Genomic DNA, 21,777 nt, shown 5'->3' on the forward strand with positions numbered 1-21,777 from the left:
CAATATAAATTCTATTTTCATAGCACAGTCCTTGCTTTCTTTTTCTTCAGATTTTATTTTGGTCATGAAACAAGAAAAAAAAGCTTCTTCCTCTATGCAAAGGCCAACAAAATGCTTTTTGTTTGAATGGTAGAACCTGGCCAGTTTGTACATAAGTAAATCTGAGACATGAGTTCCTCTGCTTTTTAACTTAACTTAGTGAATTAGACTTACGCAAAATGAATCTAAATTCAGATTATGATACCTGCTTGGGATGGGTCAATTCACACTCTGCTCTCTACAGACAGTATGCAAGAGAGGAGATAGAAAAACATTCCTGTCACTGTGCAGACAACACTTGAAAGGTTGGGAAACAGCTATCCATTAGTGCCTTTTATTAAACAAGAGAGATCTTTAAAGAATATGGCCCCTGACCCTAAATCTGTTTCAAATCCTGACACTCAAGAAGAATATTTATCTAGTTATTTCATAGAAAATAGAAAATTTCCTTTGTGTCTCGCATTTTTCCCTTGGTCTCTTGAATCCATATGAACACGCAAACTGGAGGAATGCCCTGGACAGTTATTGGAGATGCAGCTTTTCCAGGCTCTAGGATATGCTGCTATTATACAAGGGTTCAAAGGTGCAGGGAGACAAAAAATTCATCTGATTTCTGGATGTGTAGAAGATATAAGATGACCCTTTCTTACCTGCTATAACAGCATCAGCTTGTGGATGCCCTTGCATGTTCCCCAGCCTTCCACGAAGCAAACAAACAGCTGAAAATGGTGTTTGATAACGCTCTGCTTAGTCCTTCTGTCCTGGTCTCCAAATGCCAGAGCACCTGCTCTCCTTCTTTGTCCCCAGCTTGCTTCCTGCCCTCAGGTGAAAGAGGCAGCAGCTCCATCTACTTTGCTGCTTAGCTCAAGTCACCTTTGCCAGTCCAGAGTCAAGTAAATGATAAGTTTTGAAGTCCCTACATAATACCATTAAATTACTCCCCCTTGCGATGCCTGAGTTCTTTTATGACGTCCCCAAGCAGATAGGGGCTGCAGTTCTCATATTATTTTGTACTTCACCCCTGCCAAAGATTTCTGAACATGCAATCATGCAGCTGCTGGGTGTAAGCAAAGCTTCTGCTCCAGTGGTTTTCAGTGTATTTTGGGGTTTAACAGGTGTTGTGCAATTTCTGTGCATGAATCTCTTACTGAGACTCCACTTGGTTGTTAGTGCAGCCCAAGGCATTCTGCCACCAGCAAGGCTCACACTCCACTAGAGTCAGAAAAGGAACAATTATTTTTCTGCATTTCATGTCCAGCCATAGGTAAACAGATGCAAGACACCAGGCCCAGATGTTATCGTGCAATTACATATTTTAAGGCTGTTAGTGCCAAATTTATTAATCCTAACACAGATAAGATTTGTGGACCAATACATCAAACCTACTGCAGTCTCTGAGGTTTTTAGAAGTGGAATGGATGCTCATGGTATGACATTAAAACTGCAGCCTTGCTAAATTCACATGGAGTTTTATAGTCAGTAAAATGTAGCTGTAGTTTAATTTGTTGTCTGAGCTCAGTAAGTTTTAAACAAAGATTACTTTCCATTTTTCCTGCTACAATATATAACAGTCTCAGCTTTTTTATTACCAGGATTGAACAGATGTGTTCATTTTTAACTAGATAAAATCAGATTACAATTAACTCTCTTAATTTTGTCAGAAAAGTAGGTAAATTATGAAAAGCAAGGTTACAAGCTTCCACACATTCAGGGCCAGTCCAAGTTGACATGCAGGCCTACAAAATCCTCATGAAAGAAGGACTCTGCTCACTGGTGTTGTCACATCCCATGGGAAGTTTGTAAGGTTGAGTAATGAGGCAGGCAGGCTCTATTTCACCTTACAAGGAGCAGCCATGTTCAGCTCAAATATTCTGATACCAGAGAAGAAGCTAAAAAAGAAAACAAACCAAAACAAAGGAATTTAGACCTCTTGCTAGTCGAGTTCCTAAAGATGAATCACAACGTATTTGGAAATTCTGTTACAAAAGTCTCCAGTATAACTTCTCTTAACCGTGCATTAATGCAGGTGTGAGATAATGTTATAATTTTCATTTGCTTTGTTATGAGGGTCCAGACTTCATTTGTGCAGACATTTGCCATAAATGAGAAGTGTTTGCTATATGTTTGTTAACTTGCATGCAATCTGGTCTGAATCGGTAAACTAAGAACTAACAGCACTGAGCTGTGCAGGACTATGGAGAGAAAGTAGTCATTAGAGTGCACTGGGTCTTTCAGGATTCTAATCGCCAAAAGATTGTTTCCCTCTTTGAGGATGATTAACTACAACACAGAGCTCAATTTCCAGACATGGGCTCTTTAATAGAACAGCTAAATTAGCCGTATAGGTATTTATTCTGGAAAAATATACCTCCTTGACTAACAACTTCTGACAATGCTCTGTTACTACTCAAATAGAAAGAAATTATCTCAGGTCTCTTTTTCACTATAAAGTGTTATCAACTGAAAAATGTGAGTAAAAAGAGTAGAAAGGCACTAACAAGTTATGCATTAGAATATCCATTTTATGGGCATCCTGACCCCCAGAATTACTCTATTGGGTAATAGGCAACAATTTCGAAAGCTATAGGCAAAAACCAGAAAAATAACTCAACCCCACATATTAAAGTAGCTAAGAAAAGGAGATAGGTTAAAATCCTTGTACTGGTGCCCATGCTCTGACCTGCTACCATTTTGTCAGAGTTCAGTGCCTTGACCACCAATTATAGTCTTCAAATTAGGCACTACAGCCCACAAATCTCCTAAGGATGTGTTTCAGTTGTCTTAGGTGCATCTAACCTGAAACTCCTCACAAAAACAACTTAGCCTGGCCCCACTGATTGCTGAGAGGGCAGAACTGAGTCTGTATCTTATAGGCTGGCTGGTGGTGATGGTACCTCTTCATTAGACAGACAGAGTATTTTGACATCACAAGTAAACACAGATCAAAAGAAAATCCTATCTCTGAGTGTTTGTCCCCAGTTAAGATACAGTGAGCTAACAGGAGCCAGCAGCACCAGCTTCCTTCTCCACACAGCCACAGTGGCACTAGAAGAAATCAGCTGGATTAAGTTTTGGATTAGGATTTTTGATTTAATATATATTGTATAAAATAAAGGAAGAAAATTGAAATTAGAATTGTTCACTGAATTAGATCCTATGAGAAATTAGCAATACATTTTGGCTACCATCCAAAATCTGTTTTAACCACAAAAGCACTTACTTGTAACCATCTCTAAAACATATATTTGGTTTGTCTTACGAAGGCCTAGACTAGTAATATTTATTTTGTGTGCTGTGGAAGTAGCTAGATGAAAAGCTAGAATGTCCTTTTAAGAGAATTACTTAGCTTAACAACTTCTTTCTCAAGTGAACTCATCAAGAGCACTTTTTCTGATTTAGCCATGAAGCTGTACTTAAAATTGCATAAAAGAGTTTCATGTATCATCAGTATAGAAACATAATACAACATTACTGATTGATAAAAATGACTGATTATAAATATAATTTTATTTTATTTGACTCCTCTTGGACACAATATTTAATGCAATTTTTTTAATTTAGTTGGAAATTTCACATTGTGCTCTTGAGATTGCAGACTACCAAAAAAACCCAGTCAAAATGTGGGAATAAATTGGAGTTTAGAGTTATTGAAGTTGTACCAGCAACATGAGGTGCTTCAAGAACCTGTGTATTAATCTTGCTATCTAATCTGATAGGACAACATGCCATTTTCAATATAGCTGTTATCAAAGATATTTCTGTTTGAATGGACCAAACCACAACTTAAACTCTACCTAGCAACTGTAGGTAGGCAGTAGGAAATGGATTCTAGCTGTGATGTCATTTCCACAGTAAGTAATTTTTTGGAGCCATGAACATGGATTAGCTAAAATCCCAACTTCTTTTATATCACAGAACCACATAGAAGTTGAATCTTAGGTCTGCAGAGGCCCTCCTGCAGCTCTGTGATGTGTCCTGCATGATATGGCACAAAAGCCATGGGATATCTCTGCTCTTGTGGAGGGCAGCTAGAGAACAGGGCAGGATAATTCAGAGCCCCTAAAGTAAAAGGCAATCGCTATGTTGGATCAATTAACCCACGTGTAGCAACCCTAGTTTTAACCTTATCAAATGCTAACATAAAACAATCTAGATATTGTACTCCATACCTCCTACTGGATGCTGTTTTCAAACTTCACACTTCGATTGTGAAAAGCCTACAGACTTCATGTCTGAAATCCTAGCATCTCTAATACATTCCAATATTTACTTTCAAATGTACTCATAGAATGCAATTATATATCACAATTAATTCTTCTTGAATCCGAAGCTAAAACTCCTTTGGTCTTCTATAATAGAACACTCTATTTCACTGGTCTTCCTGTAAACCTTTCATATAGATTCATTTAATTTGATCATGGGTACTCAGAACTTTATTGAGTTTCATCATTGTCTTGTGTAAAGGCAAAAGCAGTATTTCCTTTACAACATGGAAATACATCACATGATAAACACATTGCATAATTAGTTTTTTCATGCTTATGTTAGTTCATGGTTACTTTTTTAAATACATATCTTGCTTTCTCCATTTTTAACTAGTGAATTTTTTCTCCCCTTCATAAATTTCTAGAATAAGGTGCTGACAATTACTGAAATTACAGAAAGTAAAAGTCTAGGAAAGGAACACCTAGAATCTTAAACAACCTGTCTGAAGAAAGAAGTAAATGAGAGAGACTTTCTTTGTCTACAGCATAGACCAAAATTTACTGAAAGCTAGTAATCAAAATTTTAGAGTATGAGAGTAAGATAGCAGCCACTTGAATGAGTTACAGCCGTGTGAACAAAGAAACAACTTAAAGATTTATCACATTTACTTCATCTCATTAAATCAAATATTCTTTTACATGACTGAAAGTCTTTTCACTTCATTAATACTGGCCACTAAATCCTATTTTGCTAGTGTATTGCACTCCCATAGGACTTGCTGCCTTTCCTCTATCTCAGTTCCTAATGGCAATTCCACTTATTTTCTTTGAAGTGGTGTTAGGATCAAAATCTCAAAGGATCTGAAAAGTGCTTAATGTGGCACAAAAGGTCACTGCAATGTAAAAAAAGACCCTTTTAGGATCTTAGAGTTATGAAAGTTACCAGGTAACCTGTCCAAGTGCTTAAACTCATGATTGGGATTGGATTTTCAGAAGACCTCAGTAGATGGTAACGCAGTGAGAACAAATAAGGAGTGACATAAGCCTGTCCTTCTGTATATATGTCTTCCCCTGGAATAGTGTTTGAAACACAAGCCCCTTCTCTTCGTTGTATTCTCTTGCGATCCTATCTTGCACCTATGTTCCATGCAGCCTACTGAATTGTTTTACCTCCTTTAGATGCAAAATATATCCCAGGACAGGACTGAAGGATAGCTCAGGGATTGATAAAATGTGTGCTTTAAAGAATTAAAATCAAGGACATGGTGACAGTATGTAGTAAAGATCATATCCTAAACAAAATGCAGAAAACTAATGATGTAATGCCAGAGATGGTTTTAATGACCTGTGGTAGGGAATGTAAATTATCAAGAAAAAATGTGTCTACTAACTTTTCTGATATTTCTATATGACCTATGTAATGCTCATTAATGTTTACTACCTGTGTTAGATTTATTTGTAAATTACCATCATAAAAGAACTCTGTTGTCTAGGCTTTTCTTTTTCTGTAAGTGACTGAGTAAATTCACTTACACAACTAATTGATAATAATGCACAAAACTGGTTGAGATCCTTTGAATCATACACAGAACAGTGGTCATGCTGAAGACACAAAAAACTGTTGCTGTAGCATGTTTCAGCAGTGCTGCTGTTTTATATGTAGTCCCATAGATGAAAACCATTTGTCTGTAGCAGAGTTCAGCATATTGAAGCGATAGGATGCTGCTCAGAGCTGTTAATTACACAGGGCACTGGTTGTATATTCTCATCCCCAACAAAATTGTGTGGAATGTAAGGGACACACTCCAGCCCATTGGGGGCCCCTCACAGTTTAACCACACACACCTTAGCCACATACAGCACCCTACTATGAAAATTATCATTTTACCCAACTGAATCTAGTTTTTAATCAAAAACCATTTTTTTTCAGCCACATAAATAGAAGAACTCAATTTGAAAACCCTGTCCTAGAAGCAAAAAGGAAGCTACAGCAGCATAACATGCCCAACGCAGAACTTGGAACAAAGCCTATGCAGGCCCAAGGTTTCCGAGGTATAGTACCACGTCAGCTGTCTTAGTTAAAACGAAAGATCTTGCTCTTCTGTTTTTGTGACAATGATTTTGTCATAGTGTAGTTAAAACAGTAGTGTTGCCAATGCTCAAAAGGTTATCACCTATATCTTAACAATATTCTCCCTTAAATGTCCGAGTTCCAATTGTTGCAAGACTCACCAGCCATCTAAAACTTACAGAGGCGCAAAGAAAAACCAGAAAAGTTGAATCTAGTGTTTCCTAAGGGCTGAGAAACTGAAAGCACAATAAGAATCCTAAAGTAATTTTCTAAATAAAATCATAAATTCTGTTCCTGGGAATATATGACTCTCTCTTGAGCACCCGAGGATGGCAATGCCGAAATACTTAATTGTACTTTCTCTAAATTACTCTTAATTGATGTTTGGTATGCTTCTTAGCTAGCTCATCTAGCAAGCATCAATTAAGTTAAAAGCCTCAAGCACAGTGTTACAGGAGTTTACAAGAATGCAGCCACTTGGTGACATAAAAATTAATGTGCTCAAAAGGAGCTGGATAAGCAGCAAACAGTACTGGTACAGAAAAATGAACTTTAATGTAAGGTTGTAGTCAGAGAATGAGGCTTGTTCTCCTTTGTAACAGTAGAAAGCTCCTCATCAACCTTACCTAGACCCAAATTTGCCCGCCTGCGCCCTGTTCCCAGGAGGTCCCGCAGCGTGAATGACCTGTCGCAGTGCCGGCGTGTCCCCGCCGGGGCACATGGGCTGTACGGTACGTCCCCGCTGCCCGCCAGCCCCGGGACCAGCTGGGGTCACAAACTGCACGTTCCCCAACCCACCCTCACCGAGTGTGCAGCATGGACCCCCCGGCACCCACACCGAGCCCCGAGGCACGAGGGGACACAAAGTTTGCACAGCAGTCATGTGTGTCACTTGATGGATGCCTAAACCCCGTGTGTTTGGAGAGAAAAGCTCGTCTAATATTTACTTCTTCTTGGTAACAAGTGGAATGAGACATTCACAGGGGATATTTTCCTTGCTGTGTTTGGGAGGGAAATAATGAAGAGTGTATTACTTTGTAGACAAAGCTGAATTTACAGGTTAGGAAAGAGGTTTTTAAATTACATCACAGATCATTTTTATTGTTGTAATTATTTTAGCTACACAATATCCACTTCAAAATGGATTTCTAATATCAAAGGATATTTATATCTTTTCATTTACAGCTGATCTGCCATAGATAAGAAATATTTTTTAAGCTTTTTATTAATACAACAACCCACAAATATTTTTCCCGGAATGCCTGCACTCTTTATTTTCTTGCCTTTGATACACTGCCACTTGGTGTCAGCCAATATTGTTATCTGCTGTCCCTGCTGTGTTGTGACTAGATCAGAACTTTTGTCTTTCTTGTTTGTGTTGGCTGATGTAGAAAAACCACTCTTCACCCGTGATGCATCACAGCTGAAGGGGACTTTCCTCAGCACAACTCTTAAGAAAAGCAACATGGGTTTTGGATTTACCATCATTGGTGGGGACGAGCCAGATGAGTTTCTCCAGGTGAAGAGTGTAATTCCTGATGGGCCTGCAGCACAAGATGGGAAAATGGAAACAGGTAATCATGAAAGTCCCTCTATTCTTTTATATGGGAAATAGATTTCTGAGTCTCACTCCCTCCATGAGTTTTCCATATGACTTTCTGTGTTAATATGTAGAAAAGGTAAGTTTGTGGTAAAAATTTCATGCTAATAAATACCAGATAGCTTATTTTCCCCATTTCACAATATTTTAAAGAAGAAAATATCTCTACAATTCCCTGCATAAAAATGTGATATGGTTTATAGGCTGTTTACTTAAGAGAAGTCTACATGGAAAGAAAAGAGATAGAGAGCACAGACTACTAAGTGCAGATTTATATCTTTAGTATGGGCGGTTTTGCAAAATAATCAGTTGAGTCTGATCCAATAATGTTCTCATTAAAACCATCATAACAAGAGTTTTCAGTGTGGCATATGGACACACAGACATTTGTGTCCTATTAAAAAAGGATCTGTGAAAACTCATGAAATGAAAGAAACTCCTTCTGAAGAGATTGAAAGCTGCTCTGAAGATCTGGACCACCACTGCAAACATTTTCATATTCACAGATTGATAAAGACTGCAAACCACTGTCTGAAAGGTCACATCAGGCCTATGTATGGATGAAACTCTTGTAGGAAGATGAATTCATTTTCCATGGAGTTGTCATCTTCTTTAGGAATAGACAGTCAGAGAATAATAGAATGATTTCAGTTGGCAGGGACCTTCAGTTACTAGCCCCCTGCTTAAAACAAGGCTAACTTTGTGATTGGATCAGGTTTCTCAGGGACTTGAGAAAATTTCATAAGGCACAGATTCCATAGCCTCTGTGGTCTCCTGTCCCAGACTTTCTCCACTCTCATGGTGAAGACTTTTGCCCAGAATTTGTGGACACCTAATCCCCATAACTGTTGAAGGCCAGGTTGGAAAGGGTCCTGAGCAACCTGATCTAGTGGGTGGCAAGGGAAGTAGATGTTCTTGAAAGTCCCTTCCAACACAAACCATTCTATTATTCTATGATTTTTATTCTTTAGGTCCAGTTGGGCTTTCCACAGGTACAGCTGGTTAGTAGGGACTGAAGTCCTGTGTTCTCTTGTTTGTGCAGCCCTGTCACTCTGTACCATCTCTCCCCAGCATAATTTATCCCATGTGCATAATTTATCCATTTCTTACCAAGACACTGAAATAAGGAAATGCTCGTTTGGGATTTTTGTTGCCTCTGTAGAAAAACCATTTCATGGTGGCTGGACTCACTATGAAGAAAATGTCCTAAACTTTGATAATAGATCATTGTGGATGGATCACAGCAGCAGAGAAAGATCCTTTTATTGTGTTACAACGCAGGGAGCAGACACAGAAACCCATGCAGGCACAAATGATGGTGGAATAATCTGAAGTGATTTTTCTGGAAATTTCATTTCATCCTTTTATTGTAGTCAGCTTTTTTTATCATAGTCATATTCGTATGTCAGAATAAATCAACCTGGATTCTAGTTTATTTTGTAGAACTATCTAGGACTTGCCAAGTAGGAAGTGTAAAGGTTGTGAAAAGTATTCTTTAAAAAAACCCAAACAGGATTTACTTCAAAGCTAATATTATAGTCAGCATAATGTTTCTAATGAAAAATAGACAAACAGAAAATTTATGTGAAGAAACAGAAGGTAAAAAATAAGTAGAATATAGATTTTTGGCACTGATTTTACAAAAATACATTAGTCTAATATCTTTTTAATTCTCAGTTCTTGTTGCTATTTTAACTTAATGCAGTTTAGTTCCCAAAGGCAAAATTTATTAAATTAGCTGATTAGGTGAACAAAGGATACAACAGACTTCCTGAAGTTCAGAAGATTTCAGTGACATAAGCTTCATTTCTCCCCTAATATTTTCCTGCTATCTAATGCCTGGCATGAGAGATTTTCTTTGTTTGTCAGGGTTTAGCATTCTCAGATGCAGAATTCAAATATAGTTACTTGCTAATCCCTCAGAAATGTGGGCTGGTTATTAGTGAACTTGGTCATATGGAGTTATTTTCTCTGGAAAACAGGGTATCCTTGCAATTTAATTGAATTTTTATGCTCAAATTGAATATGAGTTTCATAATACTGTTGATGGTCATCATTGTAGTTATGCACTGTGATTAGAGCATGTAAGAAAAATGTTCTTTAAAATGCATAGAAGTAGCATTGTTTTTTTCCTCAAGTAATTAATTCAACCACATCAAGAATGCAAAACAGATATATACATTCAAATATATAATCACTCTACAATTATGTGACCCCAAAACTTATAAAATTAGAACAAATTTTGTCCTCAAATGCCTTCATTTTTAACAAGAGTGATGGATTCTGATGAAAAGTAATTGGAGAATCTCAGGCTAATGATTGTGGCATCCAACATGCTTTCTATGACTAAAGTAATTTATAAATATGTTAATGGTAAACTGAAAAAAATATATATATAAGGTCAGAATTTTTATAAAAGTTTTGTTCAACAAAGTGCTTGTATTTCCTGATATCAAATCCTTTTCACATTTCTTGAATTAGAATTTTTCTCCCTATTGAGCTATTTTACAATACAGTCAACTGAAGATATGAAAGCCTCCCAGGTTCCATCAATAGCTTTTTGTTCATAAAACTGTTAAAATTTTACATTGGAAAACTACTTGAAATTGCATCTGTTTCTTTTTGTTTGTTAGTTAGGCATTATTGGATAATAAATAGAACTTTTTGAATAGATTTTATTTATTCTTTTGATACAAAAGATTCTTTTGTGTTCAATTTATATGTACTCCAGATATGATCAGAGTCATGGGAAGCTTTGGTTAATGATTAAAGCATCATGTTGTGGCAATAGGGCATCATAGTAGAAAGTCTGAGGGCAGTGACCATGATCTCTGAAGCAGCCTGAGTGTAAGGGAAAACCACAGCACTGGTTCCCCCAGCTCTAATATGATTCTGGTCCCTTTCCCTTGCAAAGCTGTTACTATTTTTTGGCCAAGTGGTTATTGAAATCTTCAGACCTGCATCAGATTTGGGGGAAATACAAAGAAAAGGCACCATCTTGTTTATCTTACCTAAAATTTGGCCACAAGCTGAAGATACCGGAGCTGTACTCCAAGCAAATTGTTAAAGAAACAAGCTCATAGGAAACTACCATTGTAACTTTGGTTTATTTCCTCACCCTAAATCTAATATAGGGGTATCCTATACTAGATAAACCCTATATTAGGATATATCCTGTATTAGACAAATGCTATGCAAAGAGTGAGTCTTTGTAAGACACTGTCGCCCTTTAATATGATCATAACAAAGCAATTTGACCTAAAGATTTCAAAATGGGAAATTTTGGATTTCATCCTTTGGAACATAGAGCTATAGAATGGTTTGAGTTGTAAAGGCCTTCAGGATCATCCAGTCCCACTTCCCATACCAGAAACAGGTGAACCTTCCGCTAAACCAGCATGTGACCATGCAGCTTGATGTCATTGGCAAGCTTGTTGAGGGCACACTCAATTCCTGTGTCCAAATCCAACAAAGATGTCAAAAGGTGCCTGTCCCAGTTCTGACCCCTGAGGAGCACTGCTGAAAGCCTGGAAGCCACTGGGAACACAGAAGCAGCTGCCTGACAGTGACTTGGCATTGCTGTGAAACAAAGCAATGAGGCAAACCAAGTGCACTGAGATGCAACAAGAGATATCTGAGGTCCCAACAAGCTACCAGAACCACTTGGTGCCCAGTGCTGGGCACTAAGAGGTATTTATATTTGTCCTACACCCTCAATAAACCTCACAAGCAGACTCAGAGGAACCACATCTCAGTGGAAGAATCAAAAACAACCAAAATTAAATTCCTGATCCCATTTGCCAGATGTTTCAGAATTTGTAGGGGCTATTATGCCCCCATGTAAATCTAGCATCTGTGCACTAATGGTTGTTAATAATCCTGAAAATGCCTTTCTAGGATGTGTTTTAGCATTTGGAGCTCAATCAAACTGCTGGATATGAACATTACACTCCACAGCATCTCTTTCTGTCTCAGGACAACCTAGAAACTGATACCACATTCTTTTCTGGAAGATTACATTGTCTTGTCTGAAGCCTCATGCATCCAACAGAAAACTCTCTGTATTTAAAATGCCCCTGCATTCGATTAAAATGCTGAGTGAACATCGCTGGTAAAAGACTGCATCTACATGAAAAGATTTTTATACAGTGAGTGATTTTGACTGACTGCTGTTCTAAGGCAAACAAAGATTTAGGCCTGCGGCTGAGTCAGATAAAAGCTCAAGCTGCAAAGGCAAAAACTCTCCTACAACTCTCAAGGTTATTCAATGGACTGGATAAACTGAAACACTCCCACATAATCAAGCTCAGGGAAAGAGTCTCACTCTGCATTTCAGCAAGCTCCATTTCCTCTGGTGAAAGTTTTCAGGAAACAGCTCAAAGACATGGTGCAAAAGTGGTTCTTGGAGTCTGGCAATGACCCTTCTGACTGATGAATAACTTTGGTCACTGCAGGTTGAACTTTCCAGAAACATAAATCTGTGGGGAAATGTCATAGCTCAACAGTGTGAATAAAGAAAGGGGAAATATGTTCTTTCATTTCATCTGCCAAGCATGCACTTGGCCAGCTTTAAGATGCTAAATCATCTGTAAACAATGCAAACGTGGGCTTTTTTAGATGTTGTTCTCTCAGGAATGGTAGTTTTTCTATATTAGTTGATTTATTCCAGAGATAGAAATTCACAAATTAAAGTTCAGCTAACAGATTTACTTGTCTACAATACAGATGTCTATACATACCGTATAAGCATACATCTATAATTTTGTATGACTGTAATAGGGTGAAGCCTAGAGAAGAAAGCTAGAGATTGGTCTCCACTCAGAATTTCTACTGCACCTTAGAGATCTCCAAAGGGAATGAGCTGTTAGAAATGCTGGGAGTGACCCATGGCCTTGCCTCTGTCCATGAACATACCATCGAGACCCATAACAATCTCCTGCATATAATGATTTTTTCAAGAAACTGAGGTTACTTTAAATGTGAGAAAATTGGAGAAACTACACTTGTTGATCTACAAAACCATGTGTGTTATTTAAGTGAATAAGAGCAAGCCCAAATCCATTATCAGGTGATTGACCCTACAATGTCACTAGGCTTAGGAAATAATTATCTAGTTTCATTAATGCATATTTTTTCACAGTAAGGCTAATATCTTACAACCTTTATAAAGACTGGAGTACTCAAGACAGAAGTAATTGGGGATATCTGCAAAAAGATGCAATTTTACAAGTTAAATTTTTACAAGTTAATTCTGTTCCCTGTTTATTCATCATCAGATCACATGAACAAACCATCATCTTACCTAATGTGAGCTCAGCTGAGATGCAAACTATCTAGTTTGAGCAACAGAAAAGATGAGCTATTTATGCACAAAGAATACCTTCAATCCAAAGAAGAAAATATGTTAAAATCTATGTCTTGGCAGTCATCTGGAAATGTTAATGCTTTCAGAACATCATTCATTGTAGCATGACCACACACCACAGTACCTATGTTCTTTTTCAAACGGGTCATGTCTTTCTGAAGTGCTATCAGTCAAAACCCAATCAATAATCTTCTCTTTTACAAAATTTCCTTTCTTTGGTAGCCAAATGTTTACCACAGCTGCCATCCCAAGAGGTGCACTGACCAGGAGCTGGTCACGTACAAGTTGGGCTTGATTTCCACAGTACCTGAAGCTGGCTGAAATTTAGTTATCTCACCTACCTGACATTTCCCATCCAGTGGCTCCAGGAAAGCTGGCATCCCAAAGTTAAGACATGGTGTTAGGAAAGTAAGAATCTGTTCTACTAGTTGGACTGGTTGGACTGCTGAGGAAGGACCATCTTTTCATTGGTCTTATGCATCTCCAGCCAAATACACTTTTTTAATATGCATCAAGGCCTCATGAAATCTCAGTCTTGCAGCTGCAAGCTGATGCCAGGTGAGGCAGGACTGGGAGAGCAGAGCATCATATGTAAAACCAGCTTGTATTATCTGTTTCCCTTACTACCCCTGCTTTATTTGGAAGCTAGGATGTTTCATCTGATGTTAGTGTAGCTGAGACTGCATATCCCTCTCTGTCTCTATATGTTGCTAATCATCCCGTGGAGTTCAGAGAAGGAAAATAAACTGTTTGGAAAGTAACTAACAGCAATAACAAAAATTAGTTCAGGCACTGTGGGGAATTATTTCTCCCACCCACGTTAGGCCAGTCAGTGTGAATTTGTGTTATATTTACTGCTTGTATTCCAGCATCCTCCAGGCTGATGATGAAATGGTGCAAAGCACAGCAGAAGCACTATATTTGTATTAGGTAAAACCAAAACCTATAGTTCCTTCCACCACCAGTTCTAGTTACATTTTCTAGTTTGTGAGACATATGAAGAGTAACTATTTGTTTAAACCTCAGCCTGGTTTTGCAGTACCAGTCTTCTTTCATCACAAGTTAATTTGGCTTTTTAAATCACGGAGATTGTGCGGGTCTGGAGACTGGAACCACAACATGAGTGCTGTGGTCCTTGCACCAGACATAAAGACAGAGTTAACAGATGCCCTGCTAGTTTGTAGCTGAGACAAACTGATATAACCTTTATCCCATCTAATTTAATCCATTTTTATTTCTCACCATAAAAGCTTGCGCATCATATAACTAATGCCAAAACTATGCAAGAGTCAATATTGCTAGTCCGCTCAATTTTATCCTGAGTCTCTATGTAACCAGAACTCTTTAAAGCAAAACTCTTAATTATTTTTTTGTTGTTTAAGGTGGACTAAATCTGAATCTTGTCTAAAATTTTATAGGATAAATCTTCTATTCCCCTGTCACAGAGGAAAGTGCTGAAGTATGATCACATTATATATAAGATGTTTCAAACACAAAGCAAAAATGCCAGTTTTACTATTTATTTCATATCTATTAAGACTCAATTTAGCTGGGGAAAGGGATATGACTTGTGGTTTTAAATGTGTAATGGTGACAATAAAACTAATATTGTGTCTTAGAAATATTAATAGCAATTCAGAGATTATATTTCAATCCCCTGTTCTTTCAAATTTTAAGGCAGGAAATTCATTGAGCTCTGTATGTAAATATGAAGACAAGAAGGTAAGACTTAGGTTGCTAGAAATCTTTCATACTTGTTCTACTCTCTTCTGAGATTTATTTTCCATTATATTTTTTTATGTTTCTATGGCTTTCAGATAACTTGGTACAGTGGTCACATTAATATCTGTAAATTTTTCCTTATGTTGACCAAAGGATTAGGAAAGGTGTCTACTTTTGTCCCAAAGTTACTGAATTTTAATCTCCATGAGGTTCTTATTTTAGTGTTTTCTTCATATTTTCCTTCTTTGGGTATTCACTATATTGTGAGGTACTCATTGAATGATAACCAGGACAGAGACAAGCCTAGACTAAAAAAAGTATCTACATTTTGTATAATACACACTATTACTGCCTACGTCTGAGGTAGTACACAAGGTGCACACAAGGTCTTTGTGTGCACCTTGTCAGATTTTTCAGTTGGCTGGTGTAATATTCAATATCCTTGTGTTCTCTCTGAGTTGCAAAAAATCCATGTGTCACTATCAGTTCTGCCTGATAGGGATTTAGAGCTGGAGTCTGTGCTGCTCCTCCGACTACTGAGCATTCGTTAAGTAGTAACTACAAATAGACAATCCTTGAGCTATAAAGAGAGCTTTTGATTCTTTGTAGCCCTGTCATTTGTCTATTTCCTTGAAGTCTTCAGTTAAAGTTACTGATGCAAACTGAAAGAGAAATTGTAGCAGAGAATCTAAGTTGAAGTTCAAAATGCATCTGAAAATGGACAGTATGTTGTGTAAGTCACAGGAACAATTAAAAGAAATTCTTAGGAACTTCTTTCCTCCACATCACATGCTGTCTCACTTTGTGAAATGATTCTGGGCTTGCATTATTAGTACAAATGTAATTCAGTGGTGTCTGACTCCATATCTTGGGGTTTATCCCCAAAGTCTGCCATAACGTAGAAATTTTAGGAATCTTCTATCTCATATTTTACGCTTCGTATCCTAACTTGAGGTGGTTAAGGAGGATAGATTCCCAAGAAGAGTGGAAACAGGGAGGAAAAAGGAAAACTGAGACTACCAGTATGTGGGTGCAATTCAGTTGCATAAATATATGTGTCCAGTGCCATTTAAAATTCCAGGGATCCCACCTAGCCTCCTCCTGCCCTTCCAGGCAGCACTCTCTTGTAAGTGCTGTGTGGTACCTACAAGTTGCATCAAACATCTCAAATGCCAAAGGCTGTTGCAAATGACATTAGACAGCTGCTTAAACAACCTCCCTCCTCCTTCAACAGGGAGTGTGTTAATAGACTCCTTTGGTTTTTCTTATCATCTATTAGAGAAAGCAGTGATTGATTGATTAATTACTGTAATAATAATCCTTTTCTGACAATTTTAAGGATGTTTGTTTCCCCTAGCCTAATTGAAAACTCACATTTGTGGTTTTATGAATACTTTAAAAAAGCAACAAAAACCCTTTTTAAATTAATGGGCTTAATTATTTCATTAAACTATTCAAATATTATAAGAAGTTTGATGATTGAGTTCATCCCCAATATACTGGGGATTACAAATTCATTTTCATCTCCAGCACTTACAATTGGCACCCAGAAGGAATATGCCAATAATGAGATTGAATATTGTATTTGTAACTTGTTTTCTTTCCTATGATGACTTTTCTTCAAAATGCACTTTGAAGTGACTCACTCATTTTTTTCCAGTCCACATATTAAGCAGTAATGCAGGAGGAATCTGAAAAGAACACCAGTCTTTCATTTTGCTTTGATAAAATCCATATTTATACCCAGGAAACAACTCACAAAAATCATGGTTTATGGCACTTACCTCATTTTAAAAGAAATTCACGTTTTTTAACACAATATTTTAATTGATGGTTATTAGTCCCAGGAATGATAATGTGTGCTTGTCACTTGAAACAGCAAAATACTGGACATGTAAATAGGTGAACTTCTGGGTTATGTAAGTGTGCCACATGATCTTCTGCAGGAGAGAGTATATGAGCAGGTCTGCTTATAAGTGCTAAGTTTTTCTAATATTTAAGCCATTAGAGCAATTCTTCCAGCACCATCATAGAAAGCTGAAGATATTTGATTAGAGATGGCTGAGGTCTGAATATGTCCAGACATGTCAGATTCCACATGTGTCTTTTATCCACTTTTATCCATTCCACTCACTGTCTTTTTTCCAGCTGTTTCAACTTTGACCAGGTTCTCCCTGCAGTTATGTTTTTGTTTAACCCAGAAATCAATGGTGAAGTAATTTGATGGGAGAAGACGGCATAACAGAAGTATGATCTATGATAATATAAAAGTCCTGTCTCTAATGGACAAATGCAACACAAACCACAAACACAAGCCATACACACCCTCTAACTTAAGAAACCGGTCTCAGTGTCTTTTAGAAAAAGAGTATATGGAGACATTCTGGTGCTCAATGGTGCTATATCTTTAGCAGAAAATGAGATCATACAGAAATCAAGAAATATGGTAAAGTAAAATGTGAAAGAGTAAAGGTGAAAAAGCAAGGAGACTATATTTGGACACAAATTATTCAAGCAAGTGCAGTCTCATATTCCTATTAATTCAAGGTCTGATTCTGTGAAAAAATGGCCACAAAGGCCAAAGCATAGGCAAGGATACTAAAACTCTGTCATGCTTATTTCAGTATGCAAAATGCAAAGGCAGAAAATATGTTAAAATATTTATTCTGTCCACCATCACATCCTAATATACTTTTATCCAATTAGTGTTCATATTGAAATAGATGCTTGTTTTGTGTATAAAAGTTCTAGGAAGCCCATAAATTCTTTCTTCAATCTGAACTTCATCATGTGAGATCTGCAGATTCTGCTACTAGGCCACTTAACATAGACCAGGAGATGATAAATATGTTGTCACAATCCTCACATTTATTAGGACAGTTTTTGTAAGTTTTGAAAGTTGCCACTTGAATAAGCAGTGTGCACTGAGCTCAGTGGCTGCCAAAAATGCTGCAGTTGCAGAAATTACTTTTTTCCTATCAAATGTAATTAATATCTATCTTACCTGATCTGGCTATTTGTATGAACAGACAAAAATATACATTGAAAATAATAGGCATCATCTTTCCATGTACTGTTTCATTCAATAAATAATGACTTTTTTTTCTCAAGAAGAATGATTTATGAGGTCAGAAAGAGGTCCTTGCTACATAAAAAGATGACAGGGAAAGTGAGAATTTCATATTGCATGAGGGAAATAATCTGAAACTGTACTTTTCAATATTTTCAGCCATGTCACATTTCATTTTCTTTTGTTTTCGCATATAGGGCTTTATTTTACCAATCAATCATCAAAACAAAAAGTAAATATTTAGCTGAGTTTCAGATTTTTATTTTACTTTTGTATTAAAAAATGTATAGATTGATGTATATTCACCTCTGCCTCCACCCTTGTGCAACCAAATACAATCTGTACCTATATTAAAATCTGAGACCAAAAATTCCACTCAGTTTTGCCTTTAACCATTTTTGAGAACAAATTTTAAATTCTTCAAAAATTTAAGAATAAATTAAGGAATTAATTTTAAGATACAATTTCTGCTGTAAATTTAGAATGGCAAATATCTGTCTTGACAATTAGCAAATATTTTGCTTGAAAAAATTGGTTTACATCTGTGTACCTGAATTTCCCCATCCAAAAGGAGAAATAATCATTTTAGAACTTAGTAAAGTCCAATAATTATTGAAGTTAGCAATTCCCATCATAACTGCTAAAAACATAAGTGAAGAGAAGCCTAATGGAGTTCAGCTTAAGATATCAAGGCCAAATACAGTCAAAGTCCAGTTGTGCAATGTATATTAAAAGAGAAATCTGTGCTCTATTGCACATGGATCAATATTTTAGTCAGTGCCCTGAGTTTTATCGTTTGATGGTATGAAGTAAAACTATCCAGAGTTTCATTAGAGATGACAAAACATTTCCAGGCATATAAATCATATTTGAGGAGCCTGGAGAACTTTTAACTAATGGACAGTTACAGAGACGTTTGAGGCAATTTTATTAGAAGCTCACTTCTAAAAGCATCTTTCACTGTCTGTTGCCAGATCAGGATATTAGCACAGATGCACCTCTCTTCTGACCCTGTGTAGCTGCTCACATAGCCTTTATAAGAAGAGCAAAATTTGTTCCAGCACTTATGCGACTGCCTCTTTGTAATTGATGATTCTGACATTTAAAGAATGGCTTGTTTGTTTAAAGACCTGTAATGAAAATTTCTCAATGACATAAGGAGCATCTTTCTAGCCAGGAGGAGGGCATGAAGTGAATCCTGATGGAAAGTGAGAAGCCCCTGGAAAAATTCTTCCAGCCTTTTCTCTTTCTGCCCCACACAAGTGCTCTCCCCTCCAGCAGTCACATAAGTGTGACGATGTGTCTGAGTCGGTGGATGGAGGTGGAGCTCGTGGTGCTGTGCTGCTCCCAAAAGCTCTGTGGGTGCAGTCATGGGAACTGCCTGGCACCTCAGCTCCTCCTTCAGCAGTACCAGTGGGAAACGGCACGACAGTGGTGGAGCCACGGCGCCTAAATACTGCTCTGCTGCCATGCCAGGATGAGTGAGGGTTGTGTACAGGAGCTTAGACAAATTCTTGGTGTCTGGAGCTTTGCCAGGTCTTGGCTGTCAGCCTCAGGGGGTGACTGGCTGGTGGAGAGGGGAGAAGAGGGTCCAATCTCCAGAGACTGGGTGTAGAACTGGGAGAAAACTGACTGGACTAGGATATGCTGGAGCTGAAGATGACATAATTTGTTTTTGTTCTGCAGGGAGGCAGGGAGAAAAGGCAGTAATTTTATGCTAGAAATGGCTGGAGCGTGGGTGTTTCTATGCATGTGTGAGTGTGTAGGAGGCAGGAGGGGGAGGGCAAGGTTCTAAGGAAAAGAAGAAAGGAGCTCTGCAAGAAAGGTCTGAGAACACTGATGTGAGTACAGATCTTTTAAACACTGGCAGTTTCACTCTTTTTGTTGTACTGCTTTCTCCTTTAGCTCCAAATTCAAGTAAATAAAAATTCTTTGTATTAAATTAGTCTCTTCTGCATTAAAATCAGCATCATTGTATGCAGTATTTACTGAGACTTTCTTTGCTATATTGAGCATCGCCTGTAGTACTGCTGGGGAAAATTCAGATAATATTGGACACCCTGTCTTGATAGGTGATCCATGAGAAATCATTCATAGTGTAAAAGTCCGCCATGAAGCGTGTTGGATTTTGCTGCTGCTCTGTTATTTGTGATCTCTTCTATTCCACCTTTACATAAGTAAAATAGCAAGTCTCAATAAGCAAAGGCTATCAGAAGTTCATGATTACTGGCCTGAAATCATGCCTTTGATCCCTGCAAACCCATCGGTTCTGAAGAAGCTCTCAGAGCTAAGCCTGTAGGGTGGAGAAGGGCTGAAAGATCGCTGGAAAAAATTGGTTGTTTTGCACTGGGGTGATTGAAAAGAGGCATCAGAAAGAGGTGGGAAACTGGAAAATGCAGAAATTGAGGTAATGATGAGAATCTGACACTGCTTTCTTGTAAGGGGGAAGTGGAGAAACGTCATTATATGGGACTGAACGACACCCTAGATGTGTGGGGCAGCATTAATCAAACCCCCCTCACTAGTGTGTTACCAGGATTATTCTCCTGATATTGGGCAGAGCCTCAGCCAATGCTCTTGGTACTTGTCTTGTTTGTTGGAGTCTTGCACTGAAACCTCCACAAACGTTCATGTGCCACAGAGCAGCCTGGTGTGCTCAGGAAGGTTTTCCTTGGGCAGCTTAAGATGAGCAAATCCATCCACAGCAAAGCCACTGCCTCCTGTCAGGCCTCGTCGCTGGCACTGGAAACTCTGCGTGTATTTAACCTGGTTTATTTCACAAGTGGGACTGAGGGTAGATTCCTCTGTCAAATTCCACATGCAACACTGCAGTGCTGCACGTGGTATGAAAATATTGATCACATTTATGTGTTTATACTTTTAATATCACTTTAGAAGGTTGTTTTATTTTAATGGGATGGAGTTGTTCTAACACAGATGGGAGAAATCGAAAACACTCATCTGGTCATTTTATATACAGGTCACAATGGCAGCATCATTACTCAGAGTTCAAAAAACTTCCTTTTTTTTGGCAGGTTTTTTTTTTTAATCTCTTTAGTCAGTCCTGTTCCAATTACTTTTTGCATATCAGACAAGAGTATTTTTTTTAGACCAAACTTGATTGCATCAAAAGAAAATGCTACTGACTATTATATAAGAGATTCAAGTGTTTCTAGCACTGTTGAAAAGTAGTTCTGAATTGTTGGGGGAAATAGGGATAATAAGAGGAATAGTACTTGAGTAATTGTTTATGCCAAAAATTCCACTCCAGCCAGAGTGAATGAATTCTTATTTTAAACTGTGCAGTGTTGTAAATACTATAGTATTTCAATAGTCCGTTCAGTTTGGAAAGCAGGATTGTGATACTTTAATCATTTTGTTTACTACAAGAATAATGAATTCAACTTTGCTACGACATAATACTTGTAATCTCAAGTCAATTGGAAGTAATATTTTTTCAAGAAAATGTTGGGGGATTTTAAAAAAAGTCTGATTGAAAATATTATCAGCTTAATGATATTCAGTGAAAAAATAAAATCACAATATTTATAATTTTTAGAGGGTTTTTTAATTTACTTATCCCAGAAAAATTGCCACAGACAGAAAATCTTCTACCTAACCCCAAGTTAGGTGTGATCAGCCTGGTCCCAGGTATATAGGACTTCATCTTTTCCACATAAAAATATAACCACAGTTAGATGTTAG

At 37.6% G+C, this 21,777-nt stretch overlaps 1 protein-coding gene across 21 annotated transcripts in view; it reads left to right on the top strand.

Annotated features, from left to right (window-relative positions):
• The window catches only part of MAGI2 (membrane associated guanylate kinase, WW and PDZ domain containing 2), a 706,446-nt gene that overhangs the window by 549,833 nt on the left and 134,836 nt on the right, over nucleotides 1-21,777 (top strand). For all 21 annotated transcript variants that reach the window (XM_086886645.1, XM_086886637.1, XM_086886631.1 and 18 more), the window contains 2 exons: nucleotides 6,175-6,296; nucleotides 7,707-7,889. In XM_086886645.1, the coding sequence (XP_086742771.1) occupies nucleotides 6,175-6,296; nucleotides 7,707-7,889 (305 nt within the window). The remainder of the gene's footprint in view (nucleotides 1-6,174; nucleotides 6,297-7,706; nucleotides 7,890-21,777) is intronic.

Source organism: Cyanistes caeruleus, chromosome 4 (genome assembly GCF_971803275.1).
Source record: "Cyanistes caeruleus chromosome 4, bCyaCae1.hap1.1, whole genome shotgun sequence".
NCBI lineage: Eukaryota > Metazoa > Chordata > Aves > Passeriformes > Paridae > Cyanistes > Cyanistes caeruleus.